The sequence below is a fragment of the Lates calcarifer genome, linkage group LG1 (genome assembly GCF_001640805.2).
Source record: "Lates calcarifer isolate ASB-BC8 linkage group LG1, TLL_Latcal_v3, whole genome shotgun sequence".
Lineage (NCBI taxonomy): Eukaryota > Metazoa > Chordata > Actinopteri > Centropomidae > Lates > Lates calcarifer.
Genome location: NC_066833.1, coordinates 6,126,477 through 6,151,606, shown reverse-complemented (window position 1 = coordinate 6,151,606; position 25,130 = coordinate 6,126,477). Strand labels below are relative to the sequence as shown.

The window sequence follows — 25,130 nt, the reverse complement described above, 5'->3', positions numbered from 1 at the left end:
GTGAAGGTTAAAGTTTTGGCCATGTTGCATACTAGATGATTTACCTTTGCCATCTGATGTCTGTGCCTCCCTGCTCTCCATTGGCTGTCACTCCCAGTTACTGCTGCTTCACTGGATGGCTAGCCATTGTCCCCAGGCAGAGGTGCTGCTGGCAGCTGCGCTCAGATGGAAGAGAGGACCAACATACTGCCATTAGGTCTGCTGCGGAGCCTTGCAATTGGTTCAGAATGAAACAAAAGAAATTATCATACAACACATGAATGCATTGGGAATGTATATTGTTATACATAACAAGAGGGGGAAGATAATAAAACAGTAAAACAATAAAGAACATACAAGTAAGTGGAAACAATAAGTTAAAATTATGCATCTCACACTGTTTCATCTGTATCTCACACTGGTACTAAATGAAATTTACTTGCATACATAAAATCTTCCAAAATAACCATACTTGTAACATTCAAAACTGCATATTTCCAACAAGTGGTGATGTTCAGTAGTGCAGAATATGATGCCTGGGATGCATAATTATTCTTTTTAGATCAAATCTTCCAAAATAACCATACCTGTAATGTTCAAAACTGCATATTTCCATCAAGTGGTGATGTTCAGTAGTGCAGAATATGATGCCTGGGATGCATAGTTATTCATTTTAGACTTTCTCACATCAAATTATCAAGGAGATGGGGAAAAAAGAATATAGAAGTGTATATTTGAACATATGAAGAGCTCTAAGCTGTATTTTTCACCTGGCCTTTGTGAACCCATCATCTCCTGTGTGTTTGCTTTAGTCTTTGGCGCCCTCAAGTGTCCACAGAAAAAATAACAAATTACACAAATTAAATTATTAAATTATTTTGCAATAGGTACTGAAAAATAAATATGTGATGGGTGCTTTTAATTTGTATTTGATGTTTAATTCTTTCTGGTAGTTTGCTGTTATTGTTGATGATGCACCTTGTTGTATGAATTTGATGGTAGTAGCTAAGATAAGCCAAGGTATCTGGACTCACCCAGTGTTGTTTTTCATTTTATTTTTATTCACATATAGGATTTCAGTGGAAATAAGTCTTTATGAGTTACCCTTGACTTCTTTGCAGACTTCCACTCTCATATTATATCGGATAAACTACACAAAAATATTATAAACTAGAGGCTATTTCTACATAGAAAATTTTACCTAATACAATAAGACAAGACCGTGGACTGTATGGACAAGAAATATCAAAACATGAAACCTAATTATTCTTCATTGTCCATGGATGTTCTCCGGGGGCCCTGAACGCAACACACCTGAGTGGTCACGTGAACAAGATTGCGCCTTACCGTTCGAGCCAAAATAAGAAAGAAAAACATTTTTACAAAGAAATAACGATGGACAGAGGGGACAACCCTAACTCTGTTATTTGTAAATTATGTGGAGAGGCCTTCACTCTACCTGGTAGGATGTTTACACCCCCCAGTTTTACAGTTAAATGTTCATTGTTTTATGGTAAATGAAATCATCGACGGCTAAAGGTGAAAAGTGTTAGCTAGCGAGCTACCTGCAGCTAGTTAATTTTACAAATGGTATGCTGGCAGGTGTTTGTCTGTGACGGAATATATATAATTAATCCTAGCGTTGACATTACAACGTGACGAATACAATTTATTAGATGATTATTCACCTTTCAAGGTCTCGAGGCTTTGGTTTCCTCTGTTTAAGCTAAGCTAAGTTAATCTTAAATTGATAGACCGCACCGATTGTAAAGGTCGCGCCAAAGCCATTGCGGCGACATATTTTCCGATATTTTAGCTTATCACAGAAAGATTTATAGCAACAACAAACAGGTTGTTTAAACTCGCAGAGGTTTTCATTAATAAAGCTGCAATTAGCCGTTGTTTTCATCATCAGTCTATCTGCACATCAGTTTTTTCATTAGTGTCTAAAATTCCAGTAAATGGTGAGAAATAATCAAAATTGTCGAGAGTCTAAGGTGAAGACTTCAAATGTCATTGCAGGGGCACTAAAATCTAAAGGTGTTAACTGTACATACACATTAAATCTAAAAGTCGAAAAGTCGATTTTTCTGCTGATCAATTGTTGTACCTTCTAGTCATTACCCCTCCCCCACATCTCTGCTGTCTGCTGCTTTGTTGTTGTCTGTTATATGTTATCAACTAATATTTGAACTTTTTAAATTAACTAAAATTGTAATCTATAAATAATACAATTTACCTGTACAGGTTATCACCATTTACAGAAATTATTTACAGTTTAACAATAACGTAATGTAAAGGAGCTGACTTGAATCATAGGTTTGAATTAGAAAATTATATTGAATATTATTTTTGGATTTTTGTTTTCTTTTTCAGAGGATGAAGTTGATGGCAACCTTCCGCGTGTGCTTTTATGTGGCCACATCTACTGCACATGTTGTCTGCAGTCCATTCAGTGCGACAGTGTCATTAGATGTCCAGAGTGTGAGGTGAAATGCCCAGCGATGTTACTGTTACATCTAAAGTAGTGTTTTATGTAAAACTGTATATAAATTAACTTGACTTGCTGTGAGAGTGGCATGACTCAAGTATTGATCAAGGTAAATATAACGGCTTCATGCTTTAAATTCATTCAGGCTCATTCCATGTTTCTCATAATTTGGAAAAAAGGAGCAATATGAAGCTATATTGTAAATCTGGCCTGTGGTCTTGTAAATCTGAAACTGAATATCCATTATAAATGATGATGATCCTGAATTTGTAGATGACAAAAACAGTCAAACTTAAGAAGCAGCCTCTTGTTGCAGGACATATTATCCACTTTTGTGATTGCTGAAGGAACATATCACAGTGAGGGCGGTGATACTGTCATAATATCTTACTATCATTACTACTGCTGTATGATTGGCATCACCTTATGTTTTATATGGGACCTGTGTTATACTATGTTCTTCTCTCACTATTTTCTACCCCCTCTCCCCCTCTCTCTCTCCTTCTTAACCCAACCGGTCGAGGCAGATGGCCGCCCACCCTGAGTCCAGTTCTGCTTGAGGTTTCTGCCTCTTAAAAGGAAGTTTTTCCTTGCCACTGTTGCCTAGTGCTTGCTCATGGTGGGATTTGTTGGGTCTCTCTCTGTAATTACCTATTTTAAAGAGTATGGTCTAGACCTGTTCTATATGAAAAGTGCCTTGAGATGACTTTTGTTGTGATATGGCGCTATATAAATAAAATTGAATTGAATTGAATTGAATAACACTGCTGAAGTCTTTGCCATCCAATTTGGTTGGTTGCCATCCATCCAGAAAAGTGTTTTTTTCCCTCTGTGATTTGCATCTAATTCAAGGCAGAAAGTGGTAAGAAAACAAAAACAAACAAACAAAGTATTTTTCTCTTCAGGTTGAGTCGAAGCTTCCTGAAGGTGGGGTGTGCTTTCTGCAGGAAGACAGCAGAATTATTGGCCTCATCTACACTGCTAAAATTAACAGGATAAAAAGGTAAGAAACGGGTATGATTATTAAGCTGAACCACACCTTCTGATACGTATGTAGATATTTACTTTCACATACTTTTACATCCTCCTTTCTTTTGTGTTGACATCTGTTGAAGCCTCCGGTGTGACAGATCAAAGAATCGCAGAAGGAACAAATTATCATCACCTACAGACATTAATTCCAATACTGAGGATATAGAGCAGGTATATTTGTTTCCACTGGGATTGCATGTTATGGCTGCTTAAACTCAGTTAATTGGAAGGGATGGTATAGTGGCTGAATGTGAATGATTCAGATTCAAATGGTTAAAATTCAGTATGTTTCATTCAGCCAGCTGATATTGGGAAAATTGAGAGGGCGGTGGAGGAGGCATTGGTCCAGGCTGCAGAAAATCTTGCCCAGCTGGAACAAATCCATGAGGTGAACACTAGATTCAAAAAGCTTCACACAACTTGAGGGCAGGATAAAACATTCTTACATTTCAGAACAAAGTAGTTAATCAGAAGTGAATGTTCCATGTCTGTGTTTCATCTGTACAGACTCTGACAACTAGTCTGGCAGAACAGGTGAAGAGAGAGAGAGCTCGGCTTGAGATGGAGATCAAGCAAGCTGCAGATAAGGCATTCCATGCTGTCCAAAAGTGGTATGGATAGAAATTGTCAAGATATGCTTAAAAAGTAAAAGCTGTTTCATGAGATTCTATGAAGTATGGCTATTAGATAACAAGACTAATGCTGTAATACAGTTTTAGTGAACATAAACATTTTTCAATGTCTTTCTCCCTTAGCATACTCCCCTTTTGCATTAACACATCGCTGCATTTTGGTCTTTCACTGATCAAAGCAGTGCAGTAGGTCTTCTTTGGGCAGTTGTCTCAGAACGTCTGTTTTCTTTTCTTAATTTCTCACAAAGACTCAAATGTGTTCCTTTGAGCACAGATTTGATCATAGGAAAAAGGAAAAAGTCACATGGTGCCTAGATCAGGTGAATAGGGAGGGTGATCAAGCACTGCGATTTGTTTTTGGGCCAGAAACTACTCTACTGAGAGTGCAGTGTGAGCTGGCACACAAAAGTTTTGTCATGTTCAAATTTTCATGCAAAATTTGCCAAACTGTCTCTTTATCAATGGAGACCATATTCTACTATCACTCTTATACTGAGTCGTCGATCATTTTGAACGATTTGTTCAATTTGCTGAATGTTTTCAGAAGTTTTAGATGTGCAAGGGTGCCCAGACGTTCATTGTCTTCCTCTGTCTTCCCCTCTGTCTTCACAAAATCTTTCGTGCCATTCAAACACACATGCACGTGCCATGCAGTGTTCCCCATACAATGTACGAAAAGATTCGGCTGCGGTTCTGCTTCATTTTCATCAAAAAATTTCAAGTTAATGCGTCGCTCAACTTTTGAGCTAATAATTTTATGACGCCTTAGCAAAAACACATGCACTTCAGTCAGTAGCTAGCAGTGAACTAAAGACATCACTTATTGGAAACTTACAGCAGTTGTGCGTGAATACCCAACCTTTAATTAAAAAAAAAAAACACACACACACACACTGTGTGTCTGTGAAGCACATATTTTTATCATCATAAGTGCAGTCTTGTTATTTAATAGCCATAACTTGTATTTTCTCTTCAGGCAAAATGTCTTATCTGTCGATGTGAAACTAGAGATTGCACACAGGTCTTACTTTTCTCAGACCGTTTTATTCTCTTGAATATTCTCTTTTCTGACTAAAGTCATGTTTTGTCATCAGGAGGGATGTGCAACTGAGTCAGCTGACAAAAATGGAGGCACAGTTCTCCGCCAGCCAAGCAGAAGTGTGTTGTGTTCAGGAGAGGATGAAGGCCCTGGACCTCGCCTATGCAGATGGCCAGAGAAGTACTCCGTGTCCCCTTCCTGGAGCAGTACTGCACCCTGGATAAGGTATGAAATATTATGCTTACTGTTAATACATGTACATACAAACAGGTAAGTCCTTGTGAATAAACAATGCATAGTCAGATACTATAAAAGTACCAACAGGAAAAAGCTAGGAAATTTTATGTGTGTGTGTGTGTGTGTGTGCGTGTGTGTGTGTGCGCGTGCGCGTGTGGGTGATAGGTTCTGGAAACACTGCAGGCTCCTGTGGATAACCAGTCCTTCAATATGCAATGTGTTACTATGGACTCTGGAATGAGGTTTGTAAGCCTGATGTTCATTTGCAACGTTTTATGTTATACCCCATCTTCTATTATTTCACCTCTGATACTAAACTGTATACAACCTCTAAGAACAGTTTTCCTGCTGTTCTCAGCTACTGTAGAAGGTAACCAAATTATGTTAAATATCAGAATAACTGCCAAAATAGAGGAGACATTTGAGGTATTGATGCAATTGATGCTGTTTCATTTCATTTTTGTGTTGTAGATGAAAGAACTAATATTAGTGACAAGCTTTGACTCACTTACTTTCAAATTTGAGCATATATGTTTGTCTTCAAGCTGTGTTTTCCAGTCAGAAGGTCTCAACCGGAGTCTGGCATTGTCTCTAAAGATGGAAATCAGCAACCCAAAGCAGTGAGTTCTTCATTATCTCCCAAAAAATTTGGGCCTGGGGATGAAAAGTGCCAAAAGCCCCTATGTCAACAAAAAACATTATTACACAGCTAAATTAATTTATTTACAGATATCTTTACAATAGTTTCCGGTTATAGCCACGAGGAGAGTTCCTCTCAACTGTGCCATCTCCGATATCACAGTTTCAGATATTCAGAGTTTTCTACTATAGGTCATTTTGTTGTTGTGTGTTGTTCCATGATAAAACATGTCTGAGGTTCTTTTTGAACAAGGTATTTGGGTATTTGTGAAAGTTATTAACTGGAATGGCTAAAATACCTTTAAATATTATAGTAGAGTATACGGTAGGGATGTGCATTAATAATGGATTAGTAAACATAGCCGACATCTATTTTTAAGAATCAACTAATTTTTATTTGACTAATATTTCATCAGGTGGAGGTGGGAGGAGATGTAATATTTTTTTGGTACTGTTTCTGCTGAGTGCTGCATCTCCGCTGCATCCTGTTCTGTATGGTGCAAGCAAAAGACTGTAGCTCCAATTACTGAAGATCCAGATGTCTGATGACAAAAATCCTCATCTGGTTTAAGATTAGAGTTATAACATTATATAAAGTGACAATGACGTGACTTGAAAAATAAGAAAGTAATCGGGTGAGAATGTTTTAATGTCCAGCCATTCGGTGGACAGCTGGTGCTTACGAAAAACACAGTGGATTTATAGTACAGAAATGCTCATGTTACAGCAAATGACAGGGACAAATAACAAATGGCTTTGGTGGCTTAAATTATTTCAGACGATATGCAGCTACAGCTCTGAAAAAGAATCTGATGGAAGCCAAGAAAGTAGCAATAACAAGTGATGCATGGACAGCTCTCATGTTGGACTGTCACTTACCATTACATCAATGGTGACTGGAACATTTCAGATTGTGTGCTTTAGACTCGCAGCACAGATGAGAGACACACTACTGAGAACTAGAGAGATCATGTTAGTTTTCAGATATCTTCTCATGCTGCCCTCTGTGTTTTGGAGAAGCTCTTAAATTTGCACATCTAATTTTGCACATCTGGTATAAGTATATTTTGAGTTGAAGTTGTGCCAAAAACATTATTGATGAGTAAGAAAATACTACACACCAGTACAAGTGGTACACTCTCCTGTAATTGCCTCAAATCTTGTAATTTTGGATCTTCTGCCCATAGTATATGTCAGGTTAATTCATGTACTTTTTTGAGAATATTGCACAAAATGTTATGTGTATGTAATATTTTTGAATGACTTCCTTCATATGGCGGTGTGTTCTAAAACACACACAAAAAAGTCCTCTTGCTGTTCCATTTTAGGTTGTCCGACACTCCACCCAAAGGCTACCAGCCGGGCAGTTCTAACAGAAAGTCACCTTGGCAACGTGCAGAGGGCAGTAACAGCAACTATATCCTACCCAGTCGCAACAAGCACCCTAGCCCACAAAAACAGGACAAGGAGAGCACAGGAGCCAACAGTCCTTCGTCACGAGGCTCTCCTCCAAGCCCCAGGCCTCGTCGCAGGTCCAGCTTTTCTCGCCACAGCTCGGGTTCAGATGTTGCAACTCCGGATGTAATTATTGAGGAGTTTTTAGATGAGGGACAAGAGCATGGTATGTGGCTTTGTCATATGTGTATTTGATCGTACTTACATACCAGATCCAATCAGAACAATAAATTGCTAATGATGGATGTAGAAGAGATGCCGTAATATTTTTTTGGTAAACACTTTGTGTCTTCCTGTAGCTCTCCCACCCACTGGCCCTGAGCTGGCTAATGACAAATCAAGAAGCAACAGGAGAAGGAAAAAACAGTTTTTTGGCAATAAGAGAAATGGTAGGGAGAGACAACTGTATAATTGTACAGTTACAGTAATATTATACATAGAATATTGTACAAATATTAGACAAACCACATTGTTAAACAACCACTTCTTTTGTTTTAGGCTTTTGCTTTTTCTCTCTTTCATCCCTCTCTTACCTTAATTCCTAGTCACTCAGTGGGTGGTGGTGACTCACATTGTGAATCCAAGTCACTTCTATGTACGCTACCTGGCTGAGAAGAGGGAAAGCGAGACCCTGTCAAAGAGGATCAATCAGCTCTGCTCCAAAGATTGTTGCCACTTCACTTCCGAATGATACACTGGAGACTGGTGTGTGTCCTCAAAATGATGGAGAAATAAGTTTAAGTGTATGCAATGAATGGTTAATGTTACTGTTACTTAGGCAAATTAGACAAAAAATCATGAAGTTAGATTAAATAGTTGGTGTGCATGCACTTGATTAAGAATTTGTAAGAGGTTGACTAGGTTGTTGCTGGCTTTCTGTTGTAAATTTAAAAAAAACCCTGTGTTTGAGTCATCACAAGAATTACTTTATTTTCTTACTATATTTCTCTGTGATCATAATATGAATGTATCACATGCCACTCATCTGCTTAGAGTGGAGTGAAACATACTTGACATGTAATTCAGCCTTTGTCCTCTGCTCCTCTCCAGGCTCCATGATCTTTGTGAAGTGGAAGGAGGAACTCTGGTGCAGGGCCAGTGTGGTTGAAATCTTGCAGAATGGCTGCATGGAGGGTGTTAAAGCCTGCAAAGTCACCCAGCTGGCCAGCATCCGAGTCTTCTACCTTGACTATGGCCTCACCAAAACTATCACCATACAGAGGTACACACACAAATGGATGCATACAAATGTCAGTGCTTCCCACAGGTTGAAAATTGAAGCAGCTCAGGCAGGCACAGAGGTCATTTTACAGTGATATATTCCACATACTGCTCAAGCAGTAGTTCTAGTAGTCAATTTTTGTCTTATTTAGACCTGCTAAAGAAGACAACTGAAGGATTTAAACCATTATGTTATTGAACATCATCAAATACCGTTTCCACCTTTGTGTTTTGACTGGTTTGTTACCAGTAGGGTTGCAAAAGGTGGAAAATTTCCTGAACTCTGCAGAACTTTCCATGGAAGTTAAGCTGGGAATTTTGGAAATATTCCAAGGTGAACTTGTAAAATGTTTTACAATTGATGCTGGATAAATGAACAGAAATAGGCTAGATGAATAAATGAACACACTCAATCACTGATAAACTCTAATCTACAGTCTTGTATGAGAACAGAAAACTAGCAGAAGAACAGCATCACAGCTGAGCTAGTACCATGATAGCTAGCTCTTAAATTGTCAATGAAATGGTGTTAGCTATCTTACATTTAGCATCTCTGATTTACTGGCTAGTCAGCTGCTTTTTAAACACATTTCAATTTATTTTTTTGCTGATTGAACTTAAATAGCACAGATCAAATATACTGAGTTCAAGTGATATGATCCAAACTGATTTGACTCAATGTAGTTTGTGAGCTCAGATGCAGTAGTGTGGCTTTGTCCTGCTGTAATGAGCAGGATTCTAGAAATGTTCTTGTGCATGTGATGAAGGAATACACAGTGCAGGGTAGACAATTCAACTGAATTTGCATAAAATCTGGTTGTTTTAACCGAGACTATGTTGCAAGATATTTTTTTTTCCAGCTACATTAAAGTTCCCTGCTATAGGCTAATTTGCAATTTCTTTTTATTTTTTTTAAATTCAATTCCCATATATTCTTGTTAATTCTCATGGAAAGTTTTTACCTTTGAAAATTCCAGGAATGTTGCAACCATAATTAACAGTAACTATTTCATCAAAGATGATGCACATGAATATATAGTTTGTGCAACATAAATGTTTAGCTAACTAACTGCAAATGTATCTGTCACTCAGTAGAATGCTGTACAAAGTTATTCTAGTAGCATGCTTTTGTCTTGCACCTTTTCCAGTGATGAGGGGACCACTGAGTCTTTACTGAGTGTGAACAACCACCTGAGGAAGGTGGATGAGGCCGTAAAGGTGGAGCTGGGGCACTTTGCTCCTCAGGCCATCAGATGTTCCCTCAAGGACCTGGTCCCATATGACCTGGTAAGACCACTTCATTATCTGTGTTTAACCAAATAATTTATCTAAAGAGAAAAGCTGTCATTTGTTGATTGTTCCTTAAAATTTGGTATTTTTTTATGTTGCATTGTTTACTCATTGATTTGGTACATGGTAGGGCTGGGCGATAAAACAATATATATATTGTGATATAGCTTTTCCTTGATAGACATTTAAGACATGGTCGATAACGTCGATAGAACTCATTTCACCTGTGTTTTGACAGACAATATGAAAAGCCAATGATAATGAGAATTGTTAGGTTCTTTAGTCTAGGACCCCAAAGCAGAGACGCACACACACTGGTGAGTGGGAACTGAAGGTTCTTTTAATTACGGACCAAAACCAGAACAAAAGGCAGACGGGGTGGCAGGGAGCTGGCTGGCAGGAGGAAGTCTACAGCAGCGGAGCACTGGAGAATCTTGACTGCATAGTATGTCAGGAGTAGGTGCGAGATAAAAGAGAAAATGACAACAGAAAATGTTAATGAAAAATCGAGCAACAGCATTACTAAAGAAGACGCCCCAAGGGACACAGCCCTGAATGACAGAGGACTGAGAGTTACAGAGAGCCGGTAGAGATAGACACAGCTGATAAAAACTTGATTTGGGATTTGTCCCAGTAGAAAATACAATATACAAATACAAATATGACATAGTGTTAGCTAGTTCATTCTACCATTTTGTCTCTTTGTCTCTTCTTTCTCTCTTCCTTCTTGGCTCAATTGGTCTTCCTGACTGATGCATCAAATAGTCGACATTAAGGAGGCAGCCCTAAAATTGACCTTATACATCTCACTTAAGAGTAAAAAGGAACCTTTAAGTTCAACAGAAATAGTGATTTGATTTATATTGTGATATATAGATATCGACCGATATCACCCAGCCCTAATACATGGTATGCAGTGCATTATGTTGTCATGCTGATGTGACTCTTTAAACACATTTTTTTGAACACAATAACTCTATAACGATGTACAGTAGAAACTTTATACTCACACCACAAGTACTTCATATGGAGTAACTAATCTGATTCGATTCTGGAGCAACTTCCTGCATGAATTTGGACACCCCTTAACACTGTGTTAGTGGTAACAAGTTCAATTCTTTATTAATTAATGAGCTAATTAACTTAATTAGATGGAAACAGTTTTTTTTGTGAACATGGTAATTCAAGAATAAAATGTACACTACAAGTGCTCCTATGAAGTAGGTAATCTGATTAGATTTGGTGTGCCTTGCAACACATTTTTGCTCCTTAATGCAGTTAAAACTGATTTTTACTTTACTTATTTTTGTTTACTGTGTGTGTGTGTGTGTGTGTGTGTGTGTGTGTGTTGTGTCTGTGTCTGTGTCTGTGTGTCTGTGTGTGTCTGTGTCTGTGTTCAGACAAAAGGCTGGAGCAAAGAGGCACAGGTTGAATTCTGCAGTGTGGTTAGCTCTGCAGCAGTGGAGATGAGGCCTTTGGGTCAGAACAGAGACTCTTTGTTGGTGGACCTCAGGAAAGCACCCATGGACCAATCCAGTGATGTGCCCATCTCTGTCAGAGAGTACCTTGTTTTCATTGAAGTGGCCAGGTACACATGTGCAAGTTACTAGATAGAAATCTGATGAGCAAATTGGTGTGAGTAAAGCACTGAAATGTAACTTAAAAATGGTTGTAGAGACCGCTGAGCTACAGTACCTGTTCACCAAAGTTACATAGTGTGAGAACAGACATTCAGGACATAGTGGACCTGGGAACCACCGTTCTCTATTATAAGCCAATGTACCATCAAAATGAATCTGAAGATGTTATTTTGGAATTTAAAATAACATTGTTATTTTAGGATAATTGCCTAATGTTGTTTTGAATTGTCAATAGTCAAACTGAATTAAATTGCATCAGAATGAAATTTAGACTTTTTGAATATCAAGCCCTACTACTGAAGTGGCCTAACTTTGGCTGTGCTCTTTCAAAATTGCTTACAGGTTTTATTCTCCAGTGACTTTGGGAAGAAGGCCCCTGCTGTACTATCCTCCTGTCTATCCCAAGATCAACACAGAGCTCAATGCTGTGGTGTCCCACATCAACAACGCTGCTGACTTCTACATCCAGCTGGTACTAAATATGCACATGAAGTAAATGCACATGTACTGTATATATATATATATACAATCCTTAAAGAAGCTCAGATGCCATGGATGTAAATTGAATTAACATTAGGAAAAAAAAAGTTCCTTAGAGGAGGAAATATAGAGATAAGCATTTTAAGGAGTGTCTGTGTCTGTTCCACTCACCCCCCCATTCCCGACTAGGTCGACAACATGGAGTCCTTGTTACTCTCAGCCAAGCTTCAGGATTGTTACAATGCGACAACAGTGGCTGGAGAAGATGACCTCACCATCTATTGCCCTGTGATAGGACAGGCCTGCGTTGCCCGCTTTGATGACAAGTTGTGGTACAGAGCTCAGGTCATAGGTGAGGGTGCATGTATGTACATGTCACAGTTTGAATAAATGTTTACCAGTGGGTATTGCTTAACAGTATAATGTACTCAGTTCATGAAAGTTTTATTGGAATGTCCACTTGTTGAAGCTTCGTTTTGTCACAGTTACAGAGTGGCTCTGTCATGACCCTACTACAGTTCCACTGTGCCTTGCATGTATGTCAGAAATTACTCTGTGTATGTGTGTGTCTGTGTGTGTGTGTGTAGGTCATCCAGGGGGCAGAAAAGTGGAAGTGCGGTATGTAGACTTTGGCAATAAGAGAATCCTGTCAGTCAGTGACTTAAGGAAGATCAAGGATGAATTCTTTGCACTTCCTTCCAAGGTGAGAATACGGTATTGATTGATCCACTGATATTTATTTTTTACCTTTGTGGCAAAGGACATAATCTACATCTGCTGTAATTTGGAATAACAGCGCACAAATCCTCAGGGAAGAATCTTCTGCTATCTGCAATCAAGTTGCTCAGTTTCAATAACAATTCACTGGCGTTAAAATCAGCCACATATTTCCTGTACTTTCCTCAACTTTAAACTATAATATCTATACATTTTGGACATGTTGTATGAAAAACCCAAGAACTAGTCATCCAAAAGCATCTTCAAGCTACATCAGAGTGCAATGTTGACATTGTCCAAGTAATAATATGCACATTTAATTTATTACATTTTCACACTTTTGACTCTTGAAGAATGCTGGGTTAAGTCAAGAAATGTTTCTTCTGCTATCCAGGCAATCCACTGCTGTTTGTCAGATGTGATTCCTGCGGATGGAAAAACCTGGAGTGATGCTTGCACCAACAGATTCATCAGCCTGGCTCACCAGAAACTGGTCACTATTGTGGCTACAGGTACTGTCTGCATATGTGAATTTCTTTGCTTAAGGACAAATAAATAAACAACACAGCAGGAGAATGGAGTAGCAACAAATTTCTAGGCTTAATTTTGCACTCGTCAGTAAAATCCATTTTGTGGACTGACTGTTGTCACCAGTTTTATTTTCTTCCTTGTACTCCTCTAGCAAGAGTCCCTAAGACGGAGCCTCTGCCAGTCAAAGTGTTTGAGAGCAGCCTGGATGGGCCACTAGCCAACATCGCTGGGCTGCTGGTCAAAGAGGAGCTGGCATGCTTCAAAGAGGGGTGAGACTTATCTAACTTACCTGTGTCCTCTACAAGTTCTATTTCTAAGAGTTAATGAGAAAAAGGTCACCATGATGTTTATAATCTAAGACTTTAAATTGATATTTCTTGGCTACACCATTAAAGAGACATGTTGTATGTTGAAGAACCAAATCTTCACAACAGCTTAGCAGTTATTAAAGAGAGAGAGGGACTGAGTGTCTGATTGATAGTGTAATCTGCAGATACTCAGTATTGGGATATTGGTATCAAAATGGATAAGTGGTATTAAGGTGCATCTGCTTTTATTTTAGTTCATCTTTCACTTTGTGTACTTCTGTATTGTAACATAATGTCTTTCCTTGCTCTTCTTGCTGTTACTCCTCTTCTCTTTTGTTCATTATCTCAATTTCCCCTCTTTTTCTTTGCACTGCCCCTTTCTATCTTTCCCAATCTTTCCTTCCCTCCTTCAGATTTAAGTCCAAGAATGACAGGCCCCCTGGTGATGACCCTGCCATATGGGACCCCCCACTTGAGGTCGGTTCAGCCCCAGAGGACCAAAACCCGGACCAAAACATTATGGGAGAGCAGGATGAGGAGCCACTGGAGCTTCAGCCTCAGCTAAAGCTCCCTGCTCAACTTAAAGACCTGAAAGTCAGAGTGTGCCATGTCAACTCACCAAGTAGTTTCTATGTCCAGCTCACCCAGTACAACTCTCAGCTCAAAAGGTTAACAGTTAAAAAGCAAAACCATGATTTGAAAATTCTTTAAATAAACTAAATATTGGTACAGAAAAGTCATTGTTCTTCCAGTCGATAGCCAGATAAAAAACACTCACAAGGTCACCACCACAACCACCTCAGTTTCTAACATTTGAACTGTACAAGCAAGCATGCACTACTTTGAGTGACAAACGCAGAACAATGAAACGACGGCTGCTTTTTTATGCCACATGGAAGGGTCATTTTAACGATGATAATCCCTATTCTAAGTAACTGTTGTTACCAGCCACATAAATCCATGTGAACTAGCCAAAGGAAGGTCCTCCTGGCCCTGTAATGTTACAAGCCTGTAGTGTTAGTTCTGTGATTATATCTCTCTGTGTTTTTCAGGATATGTGAGCTGGTAAAGCAGGAGTGTGTGCATACAGAGCCCGAAGATATGGTGTGGAAGGCCGGCATGTACTGTGCTGCTCACATTAATGGGGTGTGGGAGAGAGGACAGATCTGCTCTGACATCACATCCAGTGACATTGCAGAGGTATTACATAGGGCTGAATGATATGCAAAAAAGATCACATTGTGATTATTTGACAGATATTATAATCTATGAAGAGTCCTGATTTTAGTGGGAATGGTCATTTTTGCATGACCTTTATTAAAAAAAGAGAAGAAGAAGCTCCTGCGATTTGGATGTCGCTTTTGGCCTTTCTGCAATTTTAATAATAATTCTTACTTGTTGTACCTAGTATAAAAGCTGTTGCTCCCAAAGATCAGGTTTAAAGTAATCCAGAGGCACTAAATCAGAGTATTGATATTTGCATTCTTGTTAAATGAGAATATGCTTGATCTTGACTACATTTTGTATATAGCTATGGTTGTAAGCTTGTTTGATAAATGATAGCAACTCTGTCTCCCGGTCTCTCTTTTGGTTGGTACCAGGTGATCCGCTGTGACCATGGCAACACGGTGAAGCTACACACCAGCAATCTTCGGCCACTGCCATCCTCTTTGATGGGCTCTCTGGCACTGGAGTGCACGCTCACTGGCATAAGGTTGCACAAACGGTCACACACCCTGTATTTGGTCATACACTGGGACACATCCAGGATGTATCCATCCATGAAAAAGACACACACACACACATACACACACACACACACACACACACACACACACACACCCTACACAGTAGACAGTAATGATATACTGTATATCACAATTTGTAATCTCTCTCATAATTTCAGAAGAATGTGATTTAAAGCATTATAAGGTGCTGGGATAGTAGCTAATTTTGTCTGGAATTGAATTTTTAGTTTTTTTGGGGGGGTGATCATGTTCCTCATCTTTCAGGCCAGCAGGAGGCCGATCCACCTGGACGGCTACAGCCTGTGATGTAATCGCCTACTATCTGACGGGAGCCTCGGCTGTTATGACCATCAAGGTCTTTGTTTCACCTTTTTTCTCCTCATTCCCCTCTCCTCTTCATATTGGTCAAGTGCCAAAAACATTTCCCTTATCTATACACAAGTAGTTTATGTAGTAGATCTAGTAGTAGATGAATCAGTTCTTCACATCATTAGCTGTAGAGGTGCTCTACCTGTTTTTTTATTATGAGTTAGTCATCCATTTTACTATTTCCTCTCCAATATACAGTGCATCTCTTTTCTTTGTTACTGCAATGACCTAGTTTCAGTATGTCTCCGTCTCTCCTTGCTTGTTGTCCAGGAGTTGACAGATGAACGTCCAATACCTGTCAGTCTGTTCTGCTCCAACAAGATGGGACAGTTTGTCAGTATTGCAGACTTTCTGGCCAGTGAGGGCCTCGCCCTCAGGGAAAGGAAGCCAAGGTCTGTATGAGCAAGGTCTCTGTGTGTGTGTGTGGTGTGTGTGTGTGTGTGTGTGTGTGAGTGTCAGATTATTGTATTGACAAATATTTAATGATATAAGCAACAAATTTTCATTTTTTTTTCTTTCTTTCAAAAATAATTCTAGGAATGTTTTTTTATTTATCAGTTAACTTCATACAGAGTGGAGTAAATAGAAAAAACTATATCAAATCAATAATCAGTGTGACCACACTTTGCCTTCAGTACAGCACCAGCTCCCATTGCTAGACTTGTACACAGTTTTCCAAGGTGCATGAAGGTAAGTTGTTCCAAACATCTTGCCACAGCTCCTCTGTGGATTTAGGCTGTCTCAGTGTCCTCTGTTTCTGACTCAAAGATGTCTATCACAGGGCTGACATATTGAGACAGACAACCATTTACACGCACATTCACACACATTTAGAATCAGTAATTAACCTAACCTGCATGTCTTTGGACTGTGAGAGGAAGCCAGAGTACCGAGAGGGAACCTGCACAGGCACAGGGAGAACACGCAAACTCCACACAGAAAAAACTGGACACTACTGTGCCGCCCCAATTTAGATAAATCCCTGATGATATGCATGATGGATAAGAACCTAAAACTTAACACATCAGATGCTCTGAATAGATTACAAAGTACAGATGCAACAACGTTGTAATGTTATATTTACTTTTGACTGTCATTATTATCTCCAGTTGGGCTGCTTCTGCAGTCAGTCACAAGAATCTGATTTGTATGAGATTTTAGAACCTTATCACTATATTTTTGATAACCAGTACCTAAAGCCAACAGACAGTGGCTAAGCAAATGTCTAATGTTAGTGGAAACTTTTTTGTGTTTCTGTTTTCTTGCAGTGCTGCTGTCATTGAGAAACCTAATGAAATTGATTCACAACCTCCAGTTAACAAAGAAACTGATGTCTCTGACGACATGAAAAAAAAAACTCATCATCCAGCACCTTCTCTTACTCCTCTCCCCTCCCTATCCTCCACTGTCTGCGCTCCAGTCCCTCCAAAACCAGCCCCCCGCACCATTATGTCTGCTGAGAAGGTGATCACACACACTGGTCAAGAAACCGTTTTCATCAACCTGGATTTCATGTGCATCCAAAAAGTACATGAAAAGAATAAACAAATGAGGCAAACTTGCTGACAATTTGTCACACCTTCTGGACTAAGCTAAGTTCAGAATAATATTCACTCTGAGCAAAAGGCAAATAAAGTCAGGGCAAGGTTTATTCAATGTGTTTTATCACAACACATTTAACAACAGTAAAAACAAAAGCAAAACTTACATTTAAGTACAATAGATAAATGAATAGAAGAAACACAAAAATGTCAGTAGAAATACTATTTTAGGGACATCATGAAGAGAGAATTTTTCAAAAATCTACTGAATATAACTATGACATAAAGTAAAATTATGGTAAATTCTATGTAAATAGTTGAGGTTTATAACAAATGAACCACCCAGGTACTATTATCCATAGCTTTGGTTGTATTTTGTTTGTTTGTGTGTGTGTGTGTGTGTGTGTGTGTGTGTGTGTGTGTGTTTGTTTGTTTGTTTGTTTGTGTGTGCATGTGTATGTGTGTAGAACAGGTGAAGACTCAGTTGTACGACCCCCCAGAGCTGCCATGCCTCGGTCGTATCCAGATTAGTGTATCTGCCATTGGAGAGGATGGTCTTATTTACATCAGAACACAGAATGCAGGTGCACATGAGAGTACATCATCACTTGTAATGCTGAGACTAACCTATTTTTTTTACATTTTGCACACTTGATCTTTTATTATAGAAATAGAAATTGGACCCAGAACATAATCTCTCCATCATACAATGTCCTTGTAATGATGTGTCTGTCTGTCTGTCTCTCTGTCTCTCTGTCTCTCTCTGTCTGTCTGTCAGAGTGTCAGTTGGAGCAGCTCAGGGAGAGGATTCAGCAGAGCATGAAGACACTGCCCAGACAGAAGCCCTACACCTGGAAGTCAGTCTTGGGCTGTGCTGTTATTGGACCTGATATGTTGTGGTACAGAGGGCAGCTGCTGGAGGTGCTGGGCAGGACATGTTAAGGTCCAGAAAACATGTTAACATACTAGTAATGCTCATAGGCCAGTTAAAGTACCAGTAACCAACCAATTCAACAGTACAGACAAATTTTTATTAGTGTTACTTTCAAAAATAAAGGCCTAATTGTGCCTGGGCTATTCTGCATAAACAGTGAATGGACTCAAGCCATAATGTGTCATGTTTATCCTAGAGTATATATGGTATCTCCAGTCATTTAACCAGTATTGCTTTTGCCTAATGATGTTAAAGTTTTATATAACTGTTACTGCACAGACACACACAGTAAATCAACTTGGAATACATAAACCTTGATGTTTGTTATCATCAACATGGCACAATTAAGTGATGTTATTACCTAACAGAGCATATGCTGAACTACATATTCATGAAGCAAATTTGTGTTTGTGTGTTACCAGGTACAGTATGTGGACTACGGCCTGGTGGAGAACATCCCAGTAGTCCATGTGTACCCCATGCTGCTGTGTGATGATGTTCCTCAGCTCTGCATGTCTTGCCAGCTGCATGGCATCAACCCTGTAAGAGTTTGTGTGTGTGTTGATGTGTGTTTTAAGATGGAAATTGTGTTATAAATATGTAAACAATTTTACTATTATTAAAAAAGCTGCAATATGGCTGCATGCGCTGAAATGACAGGGACTGACTTAAGGTGTAAGCTGTGGTGTAAACTTCCTCTATTCATAGTAAACCTCTTTCACATGTTCATCTCATCTTTTCTTTCTTTCCTACATTTCTCTCTTGTCTCTTCAGGTTGGCGGCAAATGGCAGCGGGATGCGGTGGCCTTGCTGAGGGAGGTGTTACTGAACCGCTGCATGAACATGCAAGTTATGGTAAAGTTAGACTCAATGCCTTGTTAGGGTATCACACCTGACTGAAATTACCAAATGAAAGTAAACTGTATAAATATTAGTCATTTTCAAGCAAAAATACCAAACATTCGCACCTTCTAAAATGAAAGGATTTGCTGTTTATGATGTCTTATCTTATTGGTCAAAACAAACATATTGAAGATGTCTTCTTTGGTTCTGGGAATTCTGGGAAGGACTCTGGAGGACAGATTTGATAATGAAAACAGTCATTAGTTGCAATCTTAGTGGTTTTAGAAGTCAAGTACTAGATGAGTAAAATAGTCGATGACTTTTAGTGTGTATTTATATGTATGTGTGTCATAGGAGCTGCCAACTGACCCGAGGGTACCACTCACAGTGGAGCTCTTTCTGGATGGACTGAGTCTCAGCAAGATCCTGTGTCACCATGAACATGCCTCTATGGACCAGACTGTCTCAGCACAGAAGGTGTTTGTGTGTGTTAATTTCAGTTTTATGTTTCCTAAGATGAAGCGGTGCTGCCATAACTTACTTGGGAACACCTGTGTTTCTCTGCAGGGACACTCAGTGATTTCTCCTGCGCCCATCCTGGATGACTGGGACATCAACACTGAAGTATTTTAGTTAAAATGAATACTGGAAAATTTATTTAAACAACAGTCACAGCTCACTGTAACATACTTGGACCATATTTGTAGCTATAATTTAAAACTAAGATTGAATTATTTGGCTCAATTGTTCATTGAGAGGAAATAATTAAACAAAACATGCGAGTCAGACAAAAATATTGCATTTGTAGTATTGACACTGAGCCAAATAATCCATTGTAACGTGAAAGAGGACACTTATAGTGCTGAGGCAAATTGTGCAGGTTTTCGTTAATTTTTTTGTTCTCTGGCTATACTTATCCTATAAATGTGTTACTGCTCTTGCAACTCCATACAGAGTAAAGCGTAAGAGTAAGAAATCATTCATCATCTCTAGACTGATGCAGATGCTGTGTTTACAGGGTCTGAGGGACCCAGAGGAGCCAGTGCTAGGGCCCTTTATCTACCCAAACCTGCCACAGGAAGGAGAGCAGTTTCAAGTCAAGGTCAAGCACCTGTGGACCCCCAATGAGGTAATTACTCTCCACAGAGATACTAACTAAAAAATTGTGATATACATGCAGAGGTAGGAAGTGCTGATGATGCTGTTTAAATGATTTAAGATTAACTTGATCTTTCAAAAGAAAACAAAGGCAGTTTAGTATAGATCTGTACAGTAAAAAGTACCCAAGCCTAAATGATAACGTCCAAATACACAAAATCAGATCACTGGTTTCATCTGAGAGCAAATTGCACACTGCTCTGCAATGGCAGCAAGCAAGTATTTTCATTTTTCATCCATTAATTAAATTTTAATTAATCAAGCTAATGTTTAAACTGATGATAAATCAATAAAAGATTAATCTGTCTGTCTGTCTTGCAGCTGTTTCTGTGGCCTTTGGAGGTATCAGCAGATGTGGAGGTGGATGGAGAGACTCTGGAAAGCGCTCTGACCAGAATCAATGCAGAAATAAGCGATATGCCAGGACTCACCAACTTCCCTCATGGTTACATTTCACATCTGTGTTTCCAGGCATTGTTGTCAACATATTAGCATCACTGATCTTTACATTTATGTTAAAAAATTAACAAGTGACAAATTCTTAATTTATTTATATACATATTTGATTTCAATGTTCTAATACCAGCTGGATATATTACTTAATATTAAAGAAATTTGGGTGGGGGTCAGTACTCTAGCTTTCATTTAATATTCCTTCAAAAATTAACCTCCTTTCTCTGCAGTTATTGCAACACTATGTCATGTACTAATGTACATATGAAGCTGACAAATAACAAAAGAAATTACAACAAGCTGTTAAGAAATACCAGCATGATGAGGATTTTCTACAACACTGACTCCCCATAGTCATATATTTAAACATCTGTTGTGAAGAGAAATCCTGTGGAAGGAGAAGGTTTTGTCCACACATATATGAAGAAATTTGAAACCTGTATAACGGCATTACTTTGGCTAGACGCCAACATCTGCATTGCAAATGTTTGTGTAGAGTTCTGTAAGTTAGACCTGACTTTCTGCTTGTGGTTTGCAGGTGGTCCATGTCTGGCAGAGTACAGTGATGGACAGTACTACCGGGCCAAACTGATGAAGTTTACCAGCATGGAGCCCATCATGATCTTGGTCCAACATGTCGATTTTGGCTCTGACGACACTCTGCCAATCAGCAAGTATGTGTTTCACACACTGCAGGAGCAGCTTTATTCAAACAACTGACTGGAGCAGAGCCATGGACTTCAAATTGCTTGGCCTTATAACCCTTCTCAGATTGATGGGCAGTAACAATTGCTTCTCTAAGACCATTGCTGATGATGATGTTTCTCCTTGGCATTTTGTTAACACACCTGAATGCTCCAGATCATTAAATGATGTCCTGATACGTAAAACCATACGATTCAAAGAGGGCACTTTCTTTTTCAGAGGACTGTAGATTATCTTAGTAATTATGTATTGGCGCTTTCATGAAAATTGTTTGATGTGTTCTGATATTCTGTCAGGCTGCGTCAGATGCCAGCTGAGCTGCTGAGATTTCCATTGCGGGTGCTCAAGGTCAAAGTTGCCGGCTTCAAGGCTCCAAGTGTCAACAGGCAGATAGACATGCTGCCCTACAGCCCCGTGTGGAGCGTGAAGGCTGCAATGGACATGATTGAGCTGTTACACAGCAGCATTACAGCCTCTGTTGTGGTGAGAAACACAGTCATTGCCGTCATTATGTTAGCTAAAACTCTGTGCTTAGGATAGATTCCGCTTGATTGTTGAGTTTAATCATTTCAATGATGTTTTTATGAATTTTTCTCAACTGTCTTTGTTGCTTATTTGTGGATGGCTGGCATTTGTTTTGTTTTCTTGTGTTGGTCTCTCATAAAAAAGAGATCTTAATCTTAAAGGATCAGTGTGTAGGATTTACTGGCATCTGGTGGTGAGAATGTAGATTGCAGTCCACTGAATACCTGTCCCCTGAGTCTGCAGTGGCCGTCAGGTGATAAAATAGCTACTACCGCATCAACTACTCTGTCAAGAAAACTAATTATTTTCTTTATGTTATTTACCTGATTTACATGCACTCATTTCATTTTAGCTCAGTGTGTCTGTTGTGTTTTTTGTCATCTATGGCTGTGTTTATCTCCTCTCCTCCTGTTTTGCATGTGTAGCTCCTTCACACACACATGGAGCAGAGGAGAAGGGGAGACAGACTGACATCTTATTAAGCACAAGAAAAGCTCTCACAAGCGTCATTTAGTGTTTTTAAAATCATAGATGGACACATGTTCAGACCAAATGTCTTAGACTAAATATCAGCGTTTTTTTAAATGCATGCACATTGACGGCAGTGGCTCTGCTGCTGATGGCAGGGAAGCTAGCCCTAGTCCTCTAATGACTCTTGATTAATATTAATTATTATACAACCACACAAAGCCACCCAACTGTTTATTTAGACACTGTATTTAGATGTCAGTCTGTAAAAACTATAGGTAATAGCTGATATGTAACAGGCTGTGACAGGCTGTAGCATCAACATAAAAACATAACAGTTTGTTGTCTGCTCTGGGCTACTGTAGAAAACACAAAAATGACTAGTTTTAGATTTTAGATTACACATTAATAAAAACATATTTTTGTATATTACATATCTGTCAGTAGATGCCTGTAAATGTTATACACTGGACCTTTAAGAAGAATATTAATAAAGATGGTTGGGTTCCGATAGCCATGTTATTTTTTATTAGGAGGTACCAATGTTAAAAACATTGCATATTATTATCATTATATCAGCTGTAGGTAATTTATTTTACATTTAATAATGGCTATAGTTAATGCGCTCTCTTCACTCTACGGACCTGGTAAACTGTGTTAAGTTTTTATGCAGATCAGATCAGTATTTTGAACTCCTTAATGTCGTAGTTGTGAATCAAGACCTTGTTATTTTGGATCAAGCAGTTTGTGAAAGATCAGGTGTTAAGTGAGTATGTTCCAGCTGTTAATCGTGTGTGTCAGAACGATGAATGTCAATCATTAATCAAGATGTCAAACTTGCAAAATGTTTACATTTCTAGAGCTACAGCACAATACCATAAGTCAGGTGTTGGATGCAAGAACTTGTACATTAATAGTGGTCAAAGTGCCTGAATTCTTCAATCAATTGTAAACATCAAATTTACTGTCTTAATTTTTGGTACCAAAGATGTTTTTCATTGCATAATGCATGACTTCTTCAGTCCTCTTTGTCTGTTTAGGCTCGAGAACCAGAGCTCACAGTGCTGCTGTACAACGAGGATGGAGAGTTGGTGCATCTGCCTCTGGTGAGGAGTGGACTGGCTGAGCTTGAGTGAAGCAGAGCTGAGCCAAACTTCCACAACCCACAGGTTCATGTAAGTTTTCAGCTTTATTTCAGATCGGAAAAACACATTTAATTGTGGCAGCACTCTTCAAGTTTAGGTGTTTGTGAACTTCTGTTATTGCAACATGATTCTGACTATAATGGTAGGGGTATAAAGGTAAAGATCACATTAGTGTCATACACTTTTCATACATTGCATGCATTGTGACTGGAGGGCATCCAGACTATATACAGTATAGGTGAATTCATCACATTAGCCTGACCACATATTTATCAGACTAAGTAGTGCTGAATTGTCAATTCATTGATTAGTCAATTGACAGAAATGAATCAGAAAAACATTTAATAATTAATTAAAGATTGAGGTTATTTATCAATCTCTGTATAGTGTAAAATATGGGGACAAAATTGGCATTTGAAAACATTACCTTGAGTTCTGGGAAATTATGATGGGCATATATCACTATATTCTGAAATTATAAGCACAAACCAATTACTGTACTGTATGTAGGTTTTTGCTACATAGCCAACTTTAGCATTAGCAGCTGTTTATTTACCAAGACCTTGAGCCATCACTGCATTTGCCACGGGCGGTGCTACATCTTTATCCTGTCTCACATTTGACTCATGGCAGACTGGATACTACAGTGCAGGGCGGCTATGGCTCAGGAGGTAGAGCAGTCGCCCACCAATCGGAAGGTTGGTGGTTCGATTCGATTCGATTCCTGGCTCCTCCAGTCCGCTTGGGCAAGATACTGAACCCCAAGTTGCCTCCGATGTTTGTCATGTTTGTGTCTGTGCTAGAAAGCACTATTGTATAGAGGTGCTGTATGAATGTGTGTGAATGGGGTGAATGTGATCTGTATGTGTAGCTTTGAGTGGTTGAAAAGACTAGAAAAGCGCTATATAAGTACAGTCCATTTACCATTTACAGTGACTCACTATCGTTAAGTGAGACAGGACCAGCTGGGGGTAGTTGGTTGGCATGCTAACTTCGGTAGAAGGAAAGTGAACATTGCATTGCTTTCCACCACTAGAGACAGCTCTTGATGAGAGAAGTAATGAAGTTTATTGCTGAACTTGCAGCATTTCTTTTAAACTGGAATGTAAACAGCTGTTAATGCTAACATTGACTATGTAGCAATAGCAAAAGCTTACATATAGTTCCTTTAATGAAAAAGTTAGCAAAAAGTAAAGATTAATTGATTAAAACACTGCTAAATTCCTCATCTCATCTTTCCCCAGGTTTACTCACTGATGTCCTGTTGCGATCATCTTGATTTCATTCTGTTGTGTTGTTTGACTGCTGTTCCTAGTTTTAATGTGTTGCAGAACTTAAGCATTAGACTTAACTTTCACAGCGTTGAGCAGTTATAGAGCAGTGGTTTATTTTAACTTTGTTAAGTTTAAGTTTTGCTGACTTGGCACTTTGTTTTTGGGTCATTTGACAAGACTTGTGTCTGTATGGTGCAGATCATTAAAGTCTCCAGTGCTGTCTAACTCTGCAGTGTTTTCTTTGTAAATAAATACTTGAAGCTCCTATCTAGATCA

General features: G+C 38.9%; 1 protein-coding gene across 1 annotated transcript; it reads left to right on the top strand.

Annotated features, from left to right (window-relative positions):
- The first annotated feature begins 1,309 nt into the window (after window positions 1-1,309).
- rnf17 (ring finger protein 17) lies at window positions 1,310-25,107 on the top strand. Its single transcript, XM_051069122.1, is given in 41 exon segments — window positions 1,310-1,441; window positions 2,356-2,468; window positions 3,376-3,473; window positions 3,586-3,673; window positions 3,801-3,890; window positions 4,010-4,113; window positions 5,229-5,334; window positions 5,336-5,398; window positions 5,576-5,652; window positions 5,956-6,030; window positions 7,378-7,670; window positions 7,804-7,893; window positions 8,050-8,189; window positions 8,191-8,209; window positions 8,555-8,726; window positions 9,874-10,012; window positions 11,416-11,603; window positions 11,998-12,127; window positions 12,325-12,487; window positions 12,723-12,838; window positions 13,247-13,364; window positions 13,535-13,652; window positions 14,105-14,359; window positions 14,744-14,891; window positions 15,293-15,405; window positions 15,704-15,794; window positions 16,079-16,200; window positions 17,077-17,272; window positions 17,822-17,933; window positions 18,128-18,279; window positions 18,281-18,292; window positions 18,706-18,825; window positions 19,058-19,138; window positions 19,481-19,603; window positions 19,694-19,750; window positions 20,145-20,255; window positions 20,606-20,729; window positions 21,276-21,411; window positions 21,739-21,925; window positions 23,476-23,610; window positions 24,825-25,107. Coding segments are annotated over 40 exon segments (4,803 nt in total). The 5' UTR covers window positions 1,310-1,374; the 3' UTR covers window positions 23,572-23,610; window positions 24,825-25,107.
- The last annotated feature ends 23 nt before the right edge of the window (window positions 25,108-25,130 follow it).